The sequence below is a fragment of the Nycticebus coucang genome, chromosome Y (genome assembly GCF_027406575.1).
Source record: "Nycticebus coucang isolate mNycCou1 chromosome Y, mNycCou1.pri, whole genome shotgun sequence".
NCBI classification, from domain to species: Eukaryota; Metazoa; Chordata; class Mammalia; order Primates; family Lorisidae; genus Nycticebus; species Nycticebus coucang.
In genome coordinates, this window is record NC_069805.1 from 35,403,732 (window position 1) to 35,422,078 (window position 18,347).

The 18,347-nt window shown below is 41.0% G+C and overlaps 1 protein-coding gene across 1 annotated transcript; it reads right to left on the reverse strand.

Annotated features, from left to right (window-relative positions):
- Nucleotides 1-15,423: 15,423 nt before the first annotated feature.
- Nucleotides 15,424-17,796, reverse strand: LOC128579126 (pentatricopeptide repeat domain-containing protein 3, mitochondrial-like). Its single transcript, XM_053581381.1, has one exon. It carries the CDS (start codon nucleotides 17,227-17,229, stop codon nucleotides 15,751-15,753), a length of 1,479 nt encoding a protein of 492 aa, XP_053437356.1. The 5' UTR covers nucleotides 17,230-17,796; the 3' UTR covers nucleotides 15,424-15,750.
- Nucleotides 17,797-18,347: the final 551 nt, after the last annotated feature.

The window sequence follows — 18,347 nt, forward strand, 5'->3', positions numbered from 1 at the left end:
CCGTCACTGCTAACATACATCAGGTACCGAGGGGCCTTCCCTGGCTGCTGCTGATACCATTCAGTGGTGTAGTCACTGTGTGCGCTGCTCAGGGTGCAGGTGAGCTTGACCGAGGCTCCCAGGGAAGCAGATGCAGAGGGTGGCTGAGTCAGCACAGGCTGGGAGAGGGACACTGGAAACACAGACACCCTTTATGGCCTGGAGGAAGGACAGTCCTAGCATGGGTGTGGGAGAAAGTGTGAGTGGATTAGGGGGTGAGGATGCTGAGGACCATCCTGACCTGTGCAATGAAGGAGGAGGCTGAGAGGGAAGAGTGCTGTCCAGGCCATTCTGCAGACACCCCAGAGCTCTTCTGAGGCAAACATGCTGCAGGTCTCTCTTATCCTCCCTCTAGCTCCAGAGGAGAGAGAGGGACCCTGCATGCAATTGTGCTGCTCTTCCCCTACCCAGCAAAACCTTCCCTGGGCCTGTGTGCCACTACAGTGGCTAAGTATCATTTCTTGTAGAAGTGGGTATATGCTGGGTTTGGCCTGAGGCTCCCAGGGGGGAAGAGAGGACATAGATTCTGGCTCCAGTGAGCCCTGAGCTGAGCCCAGGGCCAGGTGGAAGCTGAGCCCCAAGAGCCCTCAGTGACAGTCCTTCATTGCCCCCTGCTGCCCAGGCCCAGGTCCCGCGTGTCTATGACCAGATGCCAGGGCGTCCTGAAAGAGTCTCCTGCCCCAACAGGGCCTTGACCACTGCCCACTCCCTGTCCAGGACACAGCGAGGCCCCACTTTAGCACATCCTCCTATCTGTCTCAGTCTTGAGTTCTCTATTTGAGACTCAGCGGAACAGGACACACCAGCCACTTGCTTTTAACATGTCTTCCAAGGGAGGGGTGTCTCAAACATATAACTGGTGCATGAAATAAAATGTGCATTAGATGAGAACAGGGACTGTTCTCAGGCTACTCATAGATCCAGGGTTCTCTCTCCCTGCTTGACTGTTCAATAGGTCAGCACCCAGGATGAAGAGTACTGAGCACTGGAGAGAGGAAATTACCCTGCTTTGTGGTTCACAGGAGGTTATGCTAAAAAGGAGAAACCAAGAAATTAAAAAAGGAAAACAACAATAAAATTCAATACAACAAAATTAAAATGTTATTAGTATATTTAGGGCTTCTTTTGAAGGGATTACAGATGTTCAAGGGATAATTTCCTGGCTCTGGTGACAGTCCATGTTTATTCTGACATGAACAACTGTGTGATTAACTGAGATGGTCATGCCGGAAGGGAGGGCTAAAAAAAAATGGAGTGAATGGGACTGCAAACTAATACAACCTTTTTGGAAGGAAGTATGGAGAAATCTCAAAGAACTCAACCTAGACCTCCCGTTTGATCCTGTAATCTCATTACTTGGCATCTATCCAGCAAAAACAACCTTTTATTATAAAGACACTTGTACTAGGCTTTTACCCAGGGGGAAAAAAAACCAAAACCTTTTATTATAAAGACACTTGTATTGCAGCCCAATTTACAACTGCTAAAATGTGGAAACAACCTTAATGTCCTTCAACCCAGGAATGGATTGGTAAGCTGTGGTATATGTCTACCATGGTATATTATTCAGCCATAAAATGGAGATTTTGCAGTATTTGTACTAACCTGGATGGAGGTAGAACACATTATTCTTAGTGAAGCATCACAGGAATGGAGAAGTATGAATCCTATGTACTCGATTTTGATATGAGAACAATTAATGACACAGTGGGGCATGGGGGAAGGGAAGACCAGAGAAGGAGGGAGTGGGTGAGGGAAAGGAAAAAAAGAAAAGAAAAAGACAAGAAAAGAAAATAGTGACTAATTCTCACATAAATTGGATTTAATTTTGACTAAAATACATTACCTTAAACATTAATTTTCCATTCAACTTTTTAATATGTTGTTTGGGATATTGCATCCTCATTTATAAGTGAAATATGTTTTTAATTTCCCCTTTATAATAATATAGTCTCTCCAGTTTTAATATCAGGTGTACCCAGATCAAGTAGAATGATTTTGAAGTATTTCTTCGTTTTCTTTTGTCTATAAGATTTGGCATGATCTGTTTTTTGAAATGACCTTTTACTTTTATTTATAAATATTCGTTGTCTATTTTTTGAGACTTAAAATAATAATAAAAAGTTAACTGATGACTCCACACTGAATCTCAGAGTCAAAGCATTCTATAATAGACATACTCTTATTTAACAATGTGACTGTTACTTTCATTGCATTATTATTAGTAGTATTGCTGATAATTTTGATGCAGCAATTATCTGATTTCTTTTCTGAATGTATTTATGTTTGTTCATTCTTTACGAGGTTTTTGTTTCTAGTCCTTATCTTAAACATTGTTATTGTTATTAAATTTTAGGCCTCTAATTTTGTGATGGCAAAAAACGGAAACCTAATAAATACATGTATATGTAAAAATAAAAGAAAATCCGCCCCTCTTACCATATATCCTACTCCCTGGCTGAGTTATATTATAAAAATCCAGTGATTGTGTCACTTACTGATCAACGTCTCTCTCTTTTCCTCTCTCCCTCTCTCCTCTTTCTCCCTTTTTTTCGCTCTGTGTATTTAAAGTTCCAAAACTGCTGCACAGTCAGGAAATAGATTCTAACTACTTTCACATAAGTTTATCTGTGTTTTATTCATCAAACTATTTAGATGACATAGGAGTTGTCATGACTGTCAAGTACAGAAAATGAAAGGGATTCTGTTTCATGGTTGTGATTTCATATGTGTTGGAATTAAGCCTGAATTAAGCCTGGCACATAACTTCTCAGAAAATCATTCACTGGCTTCCTCCACTCACTTTCCCAGTGTTTAATTATCTCATCTGTGGACACAAAGCCCACAAACCCATCATCCTCACTTCAAGAGTTTTCCCTAAAGTCCTTTGTGGGATTTTGCAGTGATGATGTGGATATTCTGATTTTACTGAGCATATGGCAGATTTTGAGTTTTTTATTCAGTGTCCTTTGGCAAATGATAATGTTACAGGCCCCTAGAGACACATTCTCCGTGGTGGCCATAGTGAGCATTAGATTGACTACAAGGGAAAGTGTGAAAATTTTCTTCAGAAATGAAAACATAAGCATGGTTGGGCTGTTGGGATCATTTACATTAGTAAAGACACATTGAACTGTGTACTTAATATCCCCAAATGTCATTCTATGTAAGTTAACTTTAAACAAGGAAAGAATAAAAGGAGAATGATGGATTTTTTTGTTAACAAAAGCCATCAAATTTGCCACCAGCCAGGCCTGCTTTAAAGGACATTTTAAAACTATTTATCAATGAGATGAAAAATAATCTCAACAGGTAGCTAAAAATTTAACAACAAATAATTATTAAATAAGTACTAAGAAAGTGGAGAAATATGGGTAAAATGAAATAAAAATTGAGTATGTAAAATGGTTATGATAACATCAGTTGGTATTTTAAATGCATATATGTGTAAATGTGATTGTGGATGTGTGTGTACATATGACACATGTTCATCAATGTGTGTGTATATTGTAAACATAGGACATAACTATGTTTGTTGTCTTTGTGTAAGTAGATAGAGAGTACGTGGAATTGAAGGGCCTGGACTCAGACTTCCTGATGCTCCATTTGAGACAATGAGCTCTTTAAGTCCCTTTATGTTGTCCCAGGAATCAAGAGGTCAGATTTCCTACCTTTAGAAATAAATTAATATAGGTCTGTCCCCAGACCCTTCCTGCCCTGTGTGCTCTTAAGTCAGCAGGAGAAGGTGGAGAAGAATGAGCTGAGTCAGTTCCAATGGGGAAGAGAATCGTGGACTCTGATAGGCCTCTGCTCTTGGCAGGTCAAATCTTCCAGCCAATCAGGACTTGGTTCACATGTTATCCGCTCAGCTCCTTGAGAAGCTCTGAGTGTTTCTCTAACTTATGGGACAATCCCAGGAGAGCCTTAGTGCCCCACAGTAAGTGCATTGCCTCAGTCTGCGTCTGGCCATCTACTGTGCTTCAGCTTTCCCCTGTGGGGGTCATAGATTCCCTAGATCAACTTTTCTGGTGTTTCTGCTCAACACCTCAATGGATTTATCAAAATTTAAATTATAGATGGGGGTTGATAGCTCAGGGGACACCATCTCATGGGGATTAAGGTACATTAAACATCCCTTGTTTATGGCATGGCACCCGTAGCTCAGTGGTTAGGGCACTGCCACATACGGGGGCTGGTGGATTTTAACCCAGCCTGGGCCTGCTAAACAACAATGACAACCACAACAAAATAGTAGCCAGGGGTTGCAGTATTTCCCTGTACTCCCAACTTCTTGGGAGGCTGAGGCAAGCGAATTTCTTAACCCCAAGACTCTGAGGTTGCTGTGAGCTGTGATACCACAGTACTCTACCGACAATGACATAGTGAAACTCTGTCTCAAATAAACAAACAAACAAACAAACAATAAAAACATACCTGCCACCTGCATAGCATAGAAACTGCAGGCTTTTTAATTAGATAGAGTATAACAAACATAGAACTTTCCCCATCTGTCTACATTTCTTTCATGTTTCTTTTAAATATAATTACACATACAAATTAAGATGAAAAATATTAAATTGAGTTATGTAGTCATTTGCTATCTGTGGACAAGCTGGCGAGGGTGCAGCATGGATGGAAACCTCTCACACTTGCAGTGAAATAACCCAGGGGGCTCAGGGATGTGAGCTACTTCACATGCTCAGAAAGTAGCAAGGAAGTGCTGCCTCAAACAAAAACCTCAGAGGTCTTTTACTGAGCATGAAAAATGTGTATGGCTAACAAAGTACTCAACAAACAGTTAATAACAAACAGAGAGAAACTCTAACCTCATTACTAAATGTAAGGGTAAGAGTCACTATTTTTTAAGAAACTCTAACCTCATTACTCAATGTAAGGTTAAGAGTCATTTTTTTTTTTTTTTTTTTTGGTAAAGAATGAGGAAGTAATAGGAAAAAGTGGAAGGAAACATCTAAGAACAATGTCCTATAATCATAAAGTCAGAAAGTTACCAAAGAAACAGGGCCAGTGTTTAGGGTGTAAACTCTAACTGCCTTAGCTCTCCTTTTGGTCCCATTCTATACTTTGACTTGCTCAGCAGATCTTAATCTATAATTGCTAAACATTCTGTTCAGACCACAGACCACACTGTGCGCAGCCTGGGGAGGTCACGAAGGAGTCCAGACTCAGGAATGTTAGCTCTGGGCAGTCTTGTCACTGAATATTCTGTTTAGACCCCCCAGGTTGTTTCCAACACTGTGCTGTGTGCAGTGCAGTGGGGGTTGTCTGAGGAATCTGGACTGTTTTCAGCCCATCCTCCAGAATGTCAGCCTAAGCTACTTCTGTCCCTGATCTTTAACCCAGATCTCCAATCCACAGAGTTCCTGTGTGCCCTTTGCCCAGTTTCCCCCACTGAGGGAGTCTCATAACACTATATGCAACATACACTATCAAAATGACGAAATTAACATTGAAATAATGCTTTATGCCATTTTATCATTTTACTTTTAACCTCTGTATAGAATTATATTTTAAGTGGGGTTTCAGGTAGAATTATGTGGTTGTCTCTTTGTTTTATTATTGATTTTTAAAAGTGACAATCTCTTCCTTTTAATGTATGTGGTTAGTTCATTTACATTTAATGAAATTACTGGTATAAATGTATTTAAGATTGCAATTTTAACATACATTCTCTGTTTATTTCCATGATTTCTGTTTGTCTGTACCTCATTGCTGCCTTCTTTTGGAATACGTGAAAATTATTTAGTGGGTTCTTTTGATATTTCTATTGGTTGTTTGAATTTATCTCTTTATTTAGTTTTATTCTAGTTGTTCTAAAGACAACAATATGCCTAACTTTTCATAGTCTACGTAGAGTTAATACTAAGCTCAATTTTTTCCCATTACATAATTTATATGCAGAAATTCTATTAAAATGCTATAACTTAGATAAAACTTAAGAGCTGAAAAATAAATATTTTGCTAATATACCTATTGATTTTCTTCCCACATCCCTTAGGCTTAATATTTTTCTCATTTAGCATTTATCTTCCACCCAAAGACCTTCGTTTTTGTGTTTTTTTTAATTTATTAATGTATTTATTTATCTATTTATTTATTTGACTTTGGGGTATTTATTGGAGATGAAACATTTCAGGTTGTCTTCAGCTGACTAGATCTTAATTTGTCCTTTTCTCTCAAAAAAAAAAAATACACTTGGAAAGTTCATTACATGGTGACAGTTCTTTCTTTCTTAACAGTGTGAAAATCTTATGTCACTATATTTTCTCAATGTGTGCACATGAAATAGTCACAATTGTTTCATTTGTTGATCTTCTGTATATATTATAATATTTTCTGTCTGATTTTATTTATGTGACTTTGCCTTTATCTCTGGTTTCAGCACATTATTATTGTTTGGACATGGTTTTTATTAAGTGTATCTGGTTTTGAGTCACTAACTATCTTTGCTCTTTAAGTTTATATCCCTCATAGATAGTGGATTAGGGATTACCAGTGGCTGAGGGTGGGGGAAGAATGTGGACTGACTGATAATTGTGGGATTTGGTGGGGGAGTTGATAAAAGTATTGCAAAATTGGATTATGATGGTGGAAGAATAATTCTGTGTACATAGTAAAACGATTTAATTGTACCTTTTATAGTATGTCGAGTATATCTCTTATTTTTTTATTTCTATTTTTTATTTGTAGAGACAGAGTCTCACTGTACTGCCCTCGGGTAGAGTGCCGTGGCATCACACGGCTCACAGCAACCTCTAACTCTTGGGCTTACGTGATTCTTTTGCCTCAGCCTCCCGAGCAGCTGGGACTACAGGCGCCCGCCACAAGTCCCAGCTATTTTTTTTTGTTGTTGTTGCAGTTTGGCTGGGGCTGAGTTTGAACCCACCACCCTCGGCATATTAGGCCGGCGCCCTACTCACTGAGCCACAGGCACAGCCCTCTTATTTTTAATAAATGAATACTACGTGGGAACAAACCCCACTGACAATTAGAAGGTGCAATGTGCTGAACCTCACTTCCTCTAACACTGACAACACAGGGTTGGCCAAATGCAGGTCGTCTGCATTTGTCACAGGCAGTCATGGGGTTATTTACCTCACGGGAGTCCAAGGGCAGTTTTTGTCTCAGTTCTCCATGTGTCTGGAGCACTGTGTGAGCACTCAGGCTATCACCCCATGATGAGCAGTAATAAACAGCCTCATTTTCAGGCTGGAGGCCCAAGATGGTCAGGGAGTCAGTATTGCCAGTATTGGAGCCAGAGAACTGATCAGGGATTCCTAAGGGCAGTGAAACTCCAAGCATGACAGTTTCGGGGGCACCAGGAGTAATCTGCTGGTACCAGCCCACATTATACTTTCCAACATTGTTGCTGTTTCCAGTACAGGACAGGGTGATCATCTCTCCCATAGACGCTGACACCCAGACTTCCGGTGTCAGTCTGGACTGTGCCCAGGATCCTGGAACAGAAGAGGTAGAGACACACAGAGGTAGTCTGGGGTCATTTTCCACCACATGCTCTCAAAATGAAAGGGAGAAATCAACCAGGTGTGCCCCACCCAGGCACTTCTGCTTCCCAGGGCCTGTCACCTGGGCAGAGAGTGAGGAGGGTGAGCAGGAGAGGGGCATAGCCCATGCTGGAGATTCCTGTCAGCTCTGATTCCTGGGGATCCACAGCTGCCTCAGAGCTGCCCCTGTCTCTTGTACCTACTTCCCCACTGTGGGGACTGAGAGGCCTTTAATTCAAATCAGTCCCCTCCCCTCACATGGCCTCCCAGTCCCTGGCACGGAGATTTCTCTACATGAGGCTGGCAGGGCCTGGCCTGAGCCTCCCTGGGACTAAGATTAAGCAGCCAGTCTGTCCCCTGGGACAGTGAGCCCCAGGCCCCCAGCAGAGAACAGGTGGCTGGTTTCCAGCCGGGCAGCCCCACAGTGCCCCTTGCTGCCCCTGGGGTTGATTCGCTCAGGTCTGGGATGCCCAACAGGGGACCCTGGGAAGGACACTGGGCTCCCCACCCCTTCTCTGCTGCTGTCCTCGACAGAAGGACCCCTTCACTCCCCGGTGGCTCCTCCACAGGACAGCTGTTCACCTTGGCTAAGTGCTGACTTCAGTGACAGGGACTCCTTGGCAGTTTAATCTGTGGCCATTTCTTCCACTGTGGATTTGTTGTGGGGTCAGCTCACTAGAACCACAAAGGACAGCGACAGCCCAGCCAAGACCTGTTAGTTGGAAAGGCCTAGGATGATGGCTTTGCTTTCCCTCTGCCCATGATGCACCATGACAGGGCGGTTGCTTTTTATGTTCAGTTGTGAGACTTTCTATTATACATGAGATATTAGAGCCTTCTCAGATATGTGATCAGCATGTGTTTCTTCTGTTAGTGTTTGACTTTCTCTCTCTTTGACTGTGTCCATTGACAAACACATTTAAAATTTTTCATCAAGTCAAATTTATTTATTTATTCATTCATTTACTTTTTTTTCAAATCATAGCTATGTATATTAATGCAATTATGGTGTACAATGTGCTATTTTTATATGTAATTTGAAATACTTTCATCAGACTTGTTAACATAACCTTCACCACATTTTCTTAGTTATTATGTTAAGATATTTATATTCTACACTTAGTAGATATAACATGTACCCTTATAAAATGCACCATAGGTGTGGTCCCACCAATTACCCTCCCTCTAGCCATCCTCCTCCCTCCCCTGCCCATCCTCTTTCCCCTTCATCTGTAGTTGGGTTATAGCTTTCATATGGAAGTGTGGATGCTTATAGATTGGTTTCATAGTAGGGCTGAGTATATTGGATACTTTTTCTTCTATTCTTGAGATACTTTGCTAAGAAGAATATGTTCCAGCTCCATCCATGTAAACATGAAAGAGGTAAAGTCCCCCCCTTATTTTTTTTAAGAGACAGTCTCACTCCATCACCCTCGGTAGAGTGCTATGGCATCACAGCTCACAGCAACCTCCAGCTCTTGGGCTTAGGTGATTCTCTTGCCTCAGCCTCCTGAGTAGCTGGGACTACAGGCACCCTCCACAACAATAGACCAGGCTACTTCTAGTTGCAGTGTGGCCAGGGCCGGGTTTGAACCCACCATCCTCGGTATACAGGGCCAGCGCCCTACTCACTGATCCACAGGTGCTGTTTGTCTCCATCTTTTTTAAGGCTATATTTTATGGCATACATATACCGCAATTTATGAATCCATTCATGGGTTGATGTGCACTTGGGCTTCTTCCACGACTTAGCAATTACGAATTGGGCTGCAATAAGCATTCTGGTGAAAAGATCTTTGTTAAAAAGTGATTTTTGGTCTTCTGGATATGTATCTAGTAGAGGAATTGAAGGATTGGCAGGTCTATTTTTAGATCCCTAAGTGGTCTCCAAACATTTTTTTAAAGGGAATATATTAGTTTGCATTCCTACCAGCAGTGCAAAAGTGTTCCCTTTTGTCTAAATCTACACCAACATCTATGGTTTTGGGATGTGGAATAATCTTACTAAAGTTAGATGATATCTAAAAGTGATTTAATTTGCATTTCTCTGATGATTAAGGATGATGAGCATTTTTTTCATGTGTTTGTAGGCCATGCACCTGTCTTCTGTAGAGAAGTTTCTCTTCAAGTCCCTTGCCCACCCTGAGATGGGATCACTTGTTCTTTCTTGCTAATATGTTTGAGTTTTCTGTGGATTTTTTTTTTTTTTTGCAGTTTTTGGCCAGGGCTGGTTTGAACCCGCCACCTCTGGCATATGGGGCCGGCGTCCTACCCCTTTGAGCCCCACGCACCGCTCCCTCTGTGGATTATTGTTATTAAACCTTTGTCAGAGACGTAACCTGAAAATATCTTCTCCCATTCTGAGGGCTGTCTGCTTGCTTTATGCACTGTGTTCTTGGCTGTGCAGAAGCTTTTTAATTTCATCATTTCTCAGTAATGTATTTTTGGTGTTGCTTCAATTGCCTGGGGGTCATTCTCAGAAAATATTCTCCCAGGCCAATTTCTTCAAGTGTTTTCCCTGCACTTTCTTCTAGTAATTTTATACTTTTCTATCAAAACACACACAGACACACACAGACACACAAAAGCACACACAGAGACACACATAAAAACACACACAAGGGCGCCTGTGGCTCAACGGGTAGGGCGCCGGTCCCATATGCCGGAGGTGGCGGGTTCAAGCCCAGCCCCGGCCAAAAATAAAAAAAAAAAAAAAAAAAACACACACACAAGGACACCAAGACACACACAGACACAGAGACACACATAAAAACCCACATAAGGACACACACATATACACACAGAAACACAGATGCAAACAAAGACACCCACAGACATACACGGAGACACAGACACAGAGAACACAAAGACACACACATACACACACAGACGCACAGAGATACAAACACACAGACCCACACACAGACATACACAGAGACACACTCAGACACACACATGACACAGAGAGACACACAGAGACACATACACGGACACACACAAACACACACAGGGACACAAACACACACAGAGACACACACAGACAAAGACACACACAAAGACCCACACAAGGACACACACATATACACATAGACACACACAGACACACACTCAGACACACACAGAGACAGACACACAGAGAACACAAAGACATGCACACATACACACAGACACACAGAGAGACAAACACACAGACACACACACAAACACACTCAGAGACACACACAGACAAACACAGACATGCACAGACACACACAGACACACACACAGAGACACACACGCAGAGGCACAGACACAGAGGTAAACAAACACTAAGACAGACACTCATACAGAAACACACTCAGACACACATACAGACACACACAGAGAGACACACAGAGACATGGACACAGAGACACACACACTGAGATACACAGACACACACAGAGACAGACACACATGGATACACACACAAACCTAGACACACACACAGACAAACACACAGAGCCACACATATACAGAGAGACACACAGAGCCACACACAGAGACACACAGACACACAAAGACACACAGAGAGAAACAAATGGACAACCACACATACACAGACACAGACACACTCACAGACATACAAGGAGACACACAGACACACACACACAAAGGCATACACAGAGACACATATACAGAGACACACAGACATATACACAGACACACTCACAGAGACACCCACACAGACACACACACAGACACACAAAGGCACAGACAAACATACAATTAGACACGCAGAAACACACACACAGACACAAAGAGAGACACAAACACACACAAAGACACACAAAGAAACACACAGACTCAAACACACAGAAACACACAGAAACACAAACACAGACACACAGAGACACAGAAAGGCACACACAGAGACACACAGACACACGCACACACACAGACAAACACACAGAGACACGCACAGACTCACACATAGGCACACATACACAGACACACTGACATATAGACACACACACAGACACACCCAGAGACACACTCACAGACACACACACAGCAATACACAAAGAGACACACATAGACACACATAGAAAGACAGACACAGGCATACATACAGAGAAACACAAACATACAGACACTCAGAGACACACAGTCACAAACAGAGACACACACTCAGAGACACACAGAGATACATACACAGACATACCCAGAGACACATACATAGACACACACACAGAGACACACACATAGACACACATACAGGCACACACAGACACTCTGAGACAAACACAGACACACACACGCAGACACATAGAGACACAGACAAGACCCACACTCAGACATGCACACACAGAGACACACAGACACACATAGACAAAGACACACACAGGGATGCAGACACAGGCACATACAAAGACACATGTAGAGAAATACACGCAGACGCACACAGAGACACACACATAGACACAAACAGAGACCCACACACAGAGACACTCACACAGACACAGGCACACACCCACAGACATAGAGACACACACAGAGACCCACACACACAGACACATCACACACAGAGACACACACCCAGACACTCACAAAGACACACACAGAGGAACATATTACAGACACACACACACACACACAGACACACAGACACATACAGAGAGACACACAGAGGAAGATGCAGAGACACACACAGACACACTATCACACACACATAGACACACACACAGACACACACACAGATACATAAACTGACAGACACACACACTCAGAGACAAACATACACAGACACACAGAGACACACACACAGAGTCACACAGACACACACACAGACACATAAACAGACACACACCCAGACACACACGGACACTCAGAGACAAACACACACAGACACACAGAGACACACACACAGAGATACACACACAGAGACACACACAGCCACACACAACTAGGGGCTGCTCTCAGAAACTTCATTTTGGGACACTGAGGCAGTTGTCAGTTGGCTCTCCAATAAAGGACTCCCCTGAAAATTTGGCTCGTGTGGCTGTGTGATCTCTGCGGGAACTTCTGGGCGTAACACTAGGATTAAGGGTGCCATGCACAACACCTGGCCTTTCTTTACTATTTATGTATAGTTCTGAGTCTCTATTGAGAACTCTGTGTCCTCCATCTATGTGTCTATTGTTGTACTAATATCATGCTTTTTTGGTTACTATAGTCTTGCAGTATAATTTGAAGATTGGAAATGTAATGCCTCCAGATGTGGATTGCATTGGCTAGTCAGGCTCTTTTGTGATTCCGTGTGAAAATTAGGATTTTTTTCTCTAATTCTTTCCAAAATGATGTTGGCATTTTAATGGGAATTGTATTGAATCTGTAAGTCATATTTGGGCAATATGACTTTTTAGCAATGTTGATTCTTCCAGTGTTTTGTCATTCACGTAATCTACAATTTCTTTCATTAGTGTTTTCTAGTTCTTACTCTAGAGATTTTTACGTCCTTGGTTAAATGTATTGCTAGGCATTTTATGTTATTTTGTAGCTATTGTGAATGATATTGAATTTTTGATGTGATGATCACCTTAGCATTTATTAGTGTATAAAAATGCTACTGATTTGTGTACATTAATTTTGTAACCTGAGATAATTAAATTTATTTATTAATTCTAGGAGTCTTTTGGAGGAGGCTTTACGGTTTTCTAGATTTAAGATCATCTCATTGGCAGCAGGGATAGTGTAACTTTTTTTTTGTTTTCTGACTTGAGTGTCCTTTATTTTTTTCTATTATCTGATTTCTCTGGCTGGGACTTCCAGCACTATGTTGAGTAGAAGTGGTGAGAGTGAGCATCGTCGGGTCTCAATTCTTACTGGGAATGCTTTTAACTTTATCTCATTCAGAATAGTGTTTGAATTAAAGGCCATTCACAATCAGAAAGGATTTGGAAGGGGTTTGTCTTGTGAACTAAAATAAAATCTTACGTCCCCCTCCACCAGCAACTAACTGAATGGACCCCCCCCCTTGGCCAAGGGGATCCCTTAAATTGAGTTGCTAGCCAGCAGAGAGGAAATCTGACATGTCTCATCATGCTCCCTCCTCTTATTAGAGATGCCCTCTGTGACTCACAACAGCCAAAGGCTGTGGAAGACTTACCTGCACGTCCTCAATATACACAACAAACCAGTTGAGTCTGTCCAGTGCTTTGTCTCCGATTAACAAACCCTTTACCTTAAGCATGTCTTTTTGCTGACTCCTGGTCTTTTAGCCAAAGTCTAACTCTTCCAGACAATTATCAGATAAAGAATCTTTAAACCCACGTATAAATCTGTGAGCCCCAACCCACCAGATGTCCCAGCTTTTTGTGCCAAACCAATGTATGTTTTCTGCTTATTGATTTATAACTTCACCTGTAATTCCTATCTCCTAAAACCAAACTGCAAACCCATAACTGGGAGTCCACTTGCTCAAGGCTTCCTGGGTGTGGCTCTGGGTCATAGTCTTCAAATTTGGCTCAGCATAAACCTCTTTAAATTATTTTTACAAGTATGGCTTCTTTTCCATTGACATCATATGTAGTTTTTATTATGTTGATGTATGTATTTATTCTGTCTATGCCTATTTTGCTGAGGGTTTTTTATCATTAACACTTGCTGGTGTAGGGTGAGGGGAAATGTGCCCTTTCCCCCCAAAAAGTGGCTGAAAGACCAAGTCACAATTAAGGCGGGATAGTAAGAGAAATGTTTATTTCCAAATATCATGCACATGGGGAGAATTACAGGAGTCATCTCCCAATGTTTTAATGATGGCCAGATACCTTTTAAGATGCCTTTTAGAAGGGAGGGGGAGAATGTGGAGTACAGGAGCAGCAGGTGAATGCTAAGAAGGATGAATAGATGGGGGAAAATGAATTGACTTGTAAATTAACCCGAGAGACAGTTATTATGTTTTAAACAATTTGCAGTAGGTCTGCTAGCCTTCAGGGTGAACAAAGAAAGTTAGTTTTGCCCCTTTGATATTTTGATCACATTGGTCAGGTTTTATGTAGATAGAGAAGAAGCCCCTTCCAAATGCTTTCTGATTGTGAATGGCCTTTAATTCAAAATATTCTTTATACAAGTAGTCAATTTTGGAGTGAAATTTCCTTAGCTCCTTCACTGGATTTTAGTGAATGTTCTTACTGTATCTATCGAAATAATCATATGATACTTGTTTTAAATTCTGCTTATGTAGTGAATCACATTTCTTGATTTGCATATGTTAATCCATCTTTGTATCCCTGGGAGGAAATTCACTTGTCATGGTAAACTATACTTTTCATGTGATCTTAGGTTTTTTTGCTAGTGTTTTCTTGATTGTTTTTGGATAGATGTTAATCAGGCCTGTAGTTATCTTTTTGTTGTTGTTGTATTCATTCCTGGCTTTGGTATTAGGTTGGTATTGACTTCATTAAATGAATTAGAGAGGATTTCCTCTTTCTAATCTTATGTAACAGTCTTAGTAGGACAGGTACCAGTTCTTCTTTGTATGTCTGGTAAGAATCACTATGATCTGGTTTTTGGCTTTTTTGGGAGGAAGCATATGTTTTATTGCTAATTTATTCTCACTACTTGTTGGTATGTTTAGAATTTCTATTTTTCTCCAACTCAGCTTGGGAGGTTGTGTGATTGCAGGAATTTATTCATTTTCTCTAGAATTTTTATTTTTTATTTATTTATTTATTTTTTTTACATTAATCACTTGTGCAGTCTCAACTGCCATTATCCTGTTTAATCAGTTATAAGATGTATAATTTTTCACATATAAATATTCCCAAAATTGGGATACTACTGACCCAACAGTACTTGTGATGTAATTAGACACTGTCTCTTAGGAAGAAAGGATCAACATCTTAGCAACACATCACGCCAACAAAAGCTTTAGTCCAGTAGCAGGGAGAGGGTACTGTGAGGTCAGCCTACCAGCACTTCAGATATACAGATCTTATCCTGACCACAAGAGCTGCAGCTTACATGGTAAGCCTGGAATGCTACAGTTAATAGGTGGTTTGGCTAGTAGCAAATTATAACGTAGCATCTGTCCAGTGTTTCACAGTACCAAAATTCACCAAATCTGCATCCTCTATTTCTTTGAAACATTGTTAAATATTAGTATCTGTTTTCAAGTGTGAGTCCAGCAGCTACGGTGATGTCATCATTACTACTGAATATCCCACTTTCATTTGCCTTCATTGATGTCACTGTCGCTGTCACTGCTGCTGTCACTATCACTGTCACTGGTCCATGCAGTTAGGTTTTCTAGGGCTTCCTTTTGTTCCTGGCTGATGGCAAAGTCAGTCATTACTCTCTGGAAAAGGCTCTCGCAAATAGGTAAGCTGAAAGCACTCGCCAGTTTTACCACTTCAATGGCCTGGGCAGGGCTATTGGACACTTTTGCACTGTCCATGAACTCATTCAGTAACTCATTTCTAGGGATCTTATTATGCTTCCTGAAAAGCCCCAACATTTTCCATGCTTCATGGGTTCTCCCAGCCCTTAAAAAGAGGACAGCTATACAGTTGAGAGGGATGGCTGGCCAATCTGGAGCAGTCTGTCTGCCATCTTGGCTTTCATAAGCAAATTTGATGTCAGCGGCACAGTCAGCAAACTCCTCCAGAAGCTCTGGTGGATGCTTATCCCTTGCCATAAGAATCAGAATCTCTTCCTTCAGGTCATTGTGGAAAGTATGACCACATTCTTTACTATCTTTCCAAATCCGAGGAATCACTTCTAGCCGATTGGCCACATCCAATGCTTGGAGAAGATCTACCAATGTTTGGGAGTGGGGAAAGAAAACTGAAGGTATCAGGTCCTTATACCACTTCAAGGTGACATCAATTCGTTCCATTAGACAAATTAAAGTGAAGAACTTGGAATAATAGAAATGACGGCGATAATCAGGTCCCATAAATTTCCGGTTATCTCCAGTGTTTAAAAGGCCATGTACTTGGTAAGCAAGTTCCAGATCTCTGAGAGATGAGCAAACTCTCATGGCTGACTGAAAAAACATACCATCATCCAGATCCTTTGGAGAAAATTTCTTTCCCATTAATTCATTCATTATATCATAGATGATCAAGGATGATCCTTTTGAAATGTTTTCATGTTGATAAAATAGCTGAATAATATGGTGATATGTTGCAAGCGAGGGTTCTATTCCAATGGCTTTCATTTCTCGTAAGGTCTGTATTGCTGGCAATCTTGCAAGTACATGAAATCTTCGGAGACATTTCAAAATGGTATTAAAAGTCTGTAGATTTGGTTTCACCTTCTGTGCAACCATTTGTTTCAGTAGCTCCAGTGTTTTATTCCATTTTTCTTCAAAACCCGCATTCAGCCCCAACATTGTTGCTTCAATCAATGCACTGAATGTGTATACATCAGCATGGAGTCTGTTGTTTAATAATTCAGTGTACAAGTTTAATGCCGGCTCATAAGCTCGATGCTTCACCATCCCTCGGATCACTGTGCAGTAGGAATGTGAATTTTTCTCTGGCATCAATGTAAAGATTCTCTCAGTATTGTTTTTTTGCGCTCCATGTAGCTCCAATCTGATGACCAGCCTTCTTCCTAAATTTCTTGTTACTTTCCTCTTCCAATTCCTCTGACGGTTCAGTTTGCTGAAAAGGATAATCAGTGGAGGGCTCGTGGTCACCATAGTAACACAGTAAATCCAAGAGATTATTTGTTGTTTCAAGAGACACAATGGTTCCTGCTTGCAAAAGCTGATCAAACAGGTCCACAGAGGATTTGACTTTTTTGAGCTTGATTCGTTCCTTTAGGGCAGCTTCACTTACTTCTTCCATCTGAGGTTCAAAGCACTCAGGCATTAAACACGGTATATGTGGTTCAGCTATGTCCTTTTGAAAATATTTGGGATGTGAATTAATAATAAACTTTGCTGCATTCTCCCCAGACTTCTTTGCCAGTAAAAATGAACGAGATTCCACAGAAGATGCTGGAATAAGGTAGGGATCATCTTGAAATGCATAAGGTGCAGCTGTGGTGTCCCTGTTTACTGTGGAAGCAAGTGCCTGAAGAACGGCCACTTTATCCCAAGATTTCTTTCTTGGAATAACCACTTCTTCAATCCTTGTTACATCAGTTCCTTCAACTTTTGGGAGGGTTGTACTTCCAGAATAAAATCTGAAACTTGATATTCGTTCACAAAGTCCTGCACGTTGACCCTTCAATGACAGGTAAAGCCTGCTGTGGATCCTGAAGCAAACTGAACCAGTCACTGCCATCTTTCGTTTCCTCTAGAATTTTTAGATTGTGTTCACAGAGGTGTTCATAGTAGTCTCAGAAGATCTTTTGCATTTCTATGATATCGTGATATAATGTCTCCTTTTACATTTCTGATTGACCTTATTTCAATCATTTTCTTCTTTTCTCAGTTAATCTACCCAGTGGTCTATCAATTCTGTTCTTTTCTTTTTATTTTTTTTTTTGTGTGGTATATCAGTTTTATTTGTCTTTTCAAAGAATCAAATTTTTGTTTTGTTGATCCTTTATATTGTTCTTTTTTGTTTCAATTTTATATAATTCTCTGATTTTTTGTTATTTCTTGTCTTCCACTAGCTTGAGGTTTGGTTTGTTTTTATTTTTCTAGAACCCCAATGTTTGACATTAGGTTATTAATTTGTGATATTTCTGTCTTTTATTTATTTATTTTTGGGGAGACAGAGTCGCAGGCTCTCACCCTGGGTAGAGTGCTGTGGCATCACAGCTCACAGCAACCTCAAACACTTGGGTTTAAGTGATTATCTTGACTCA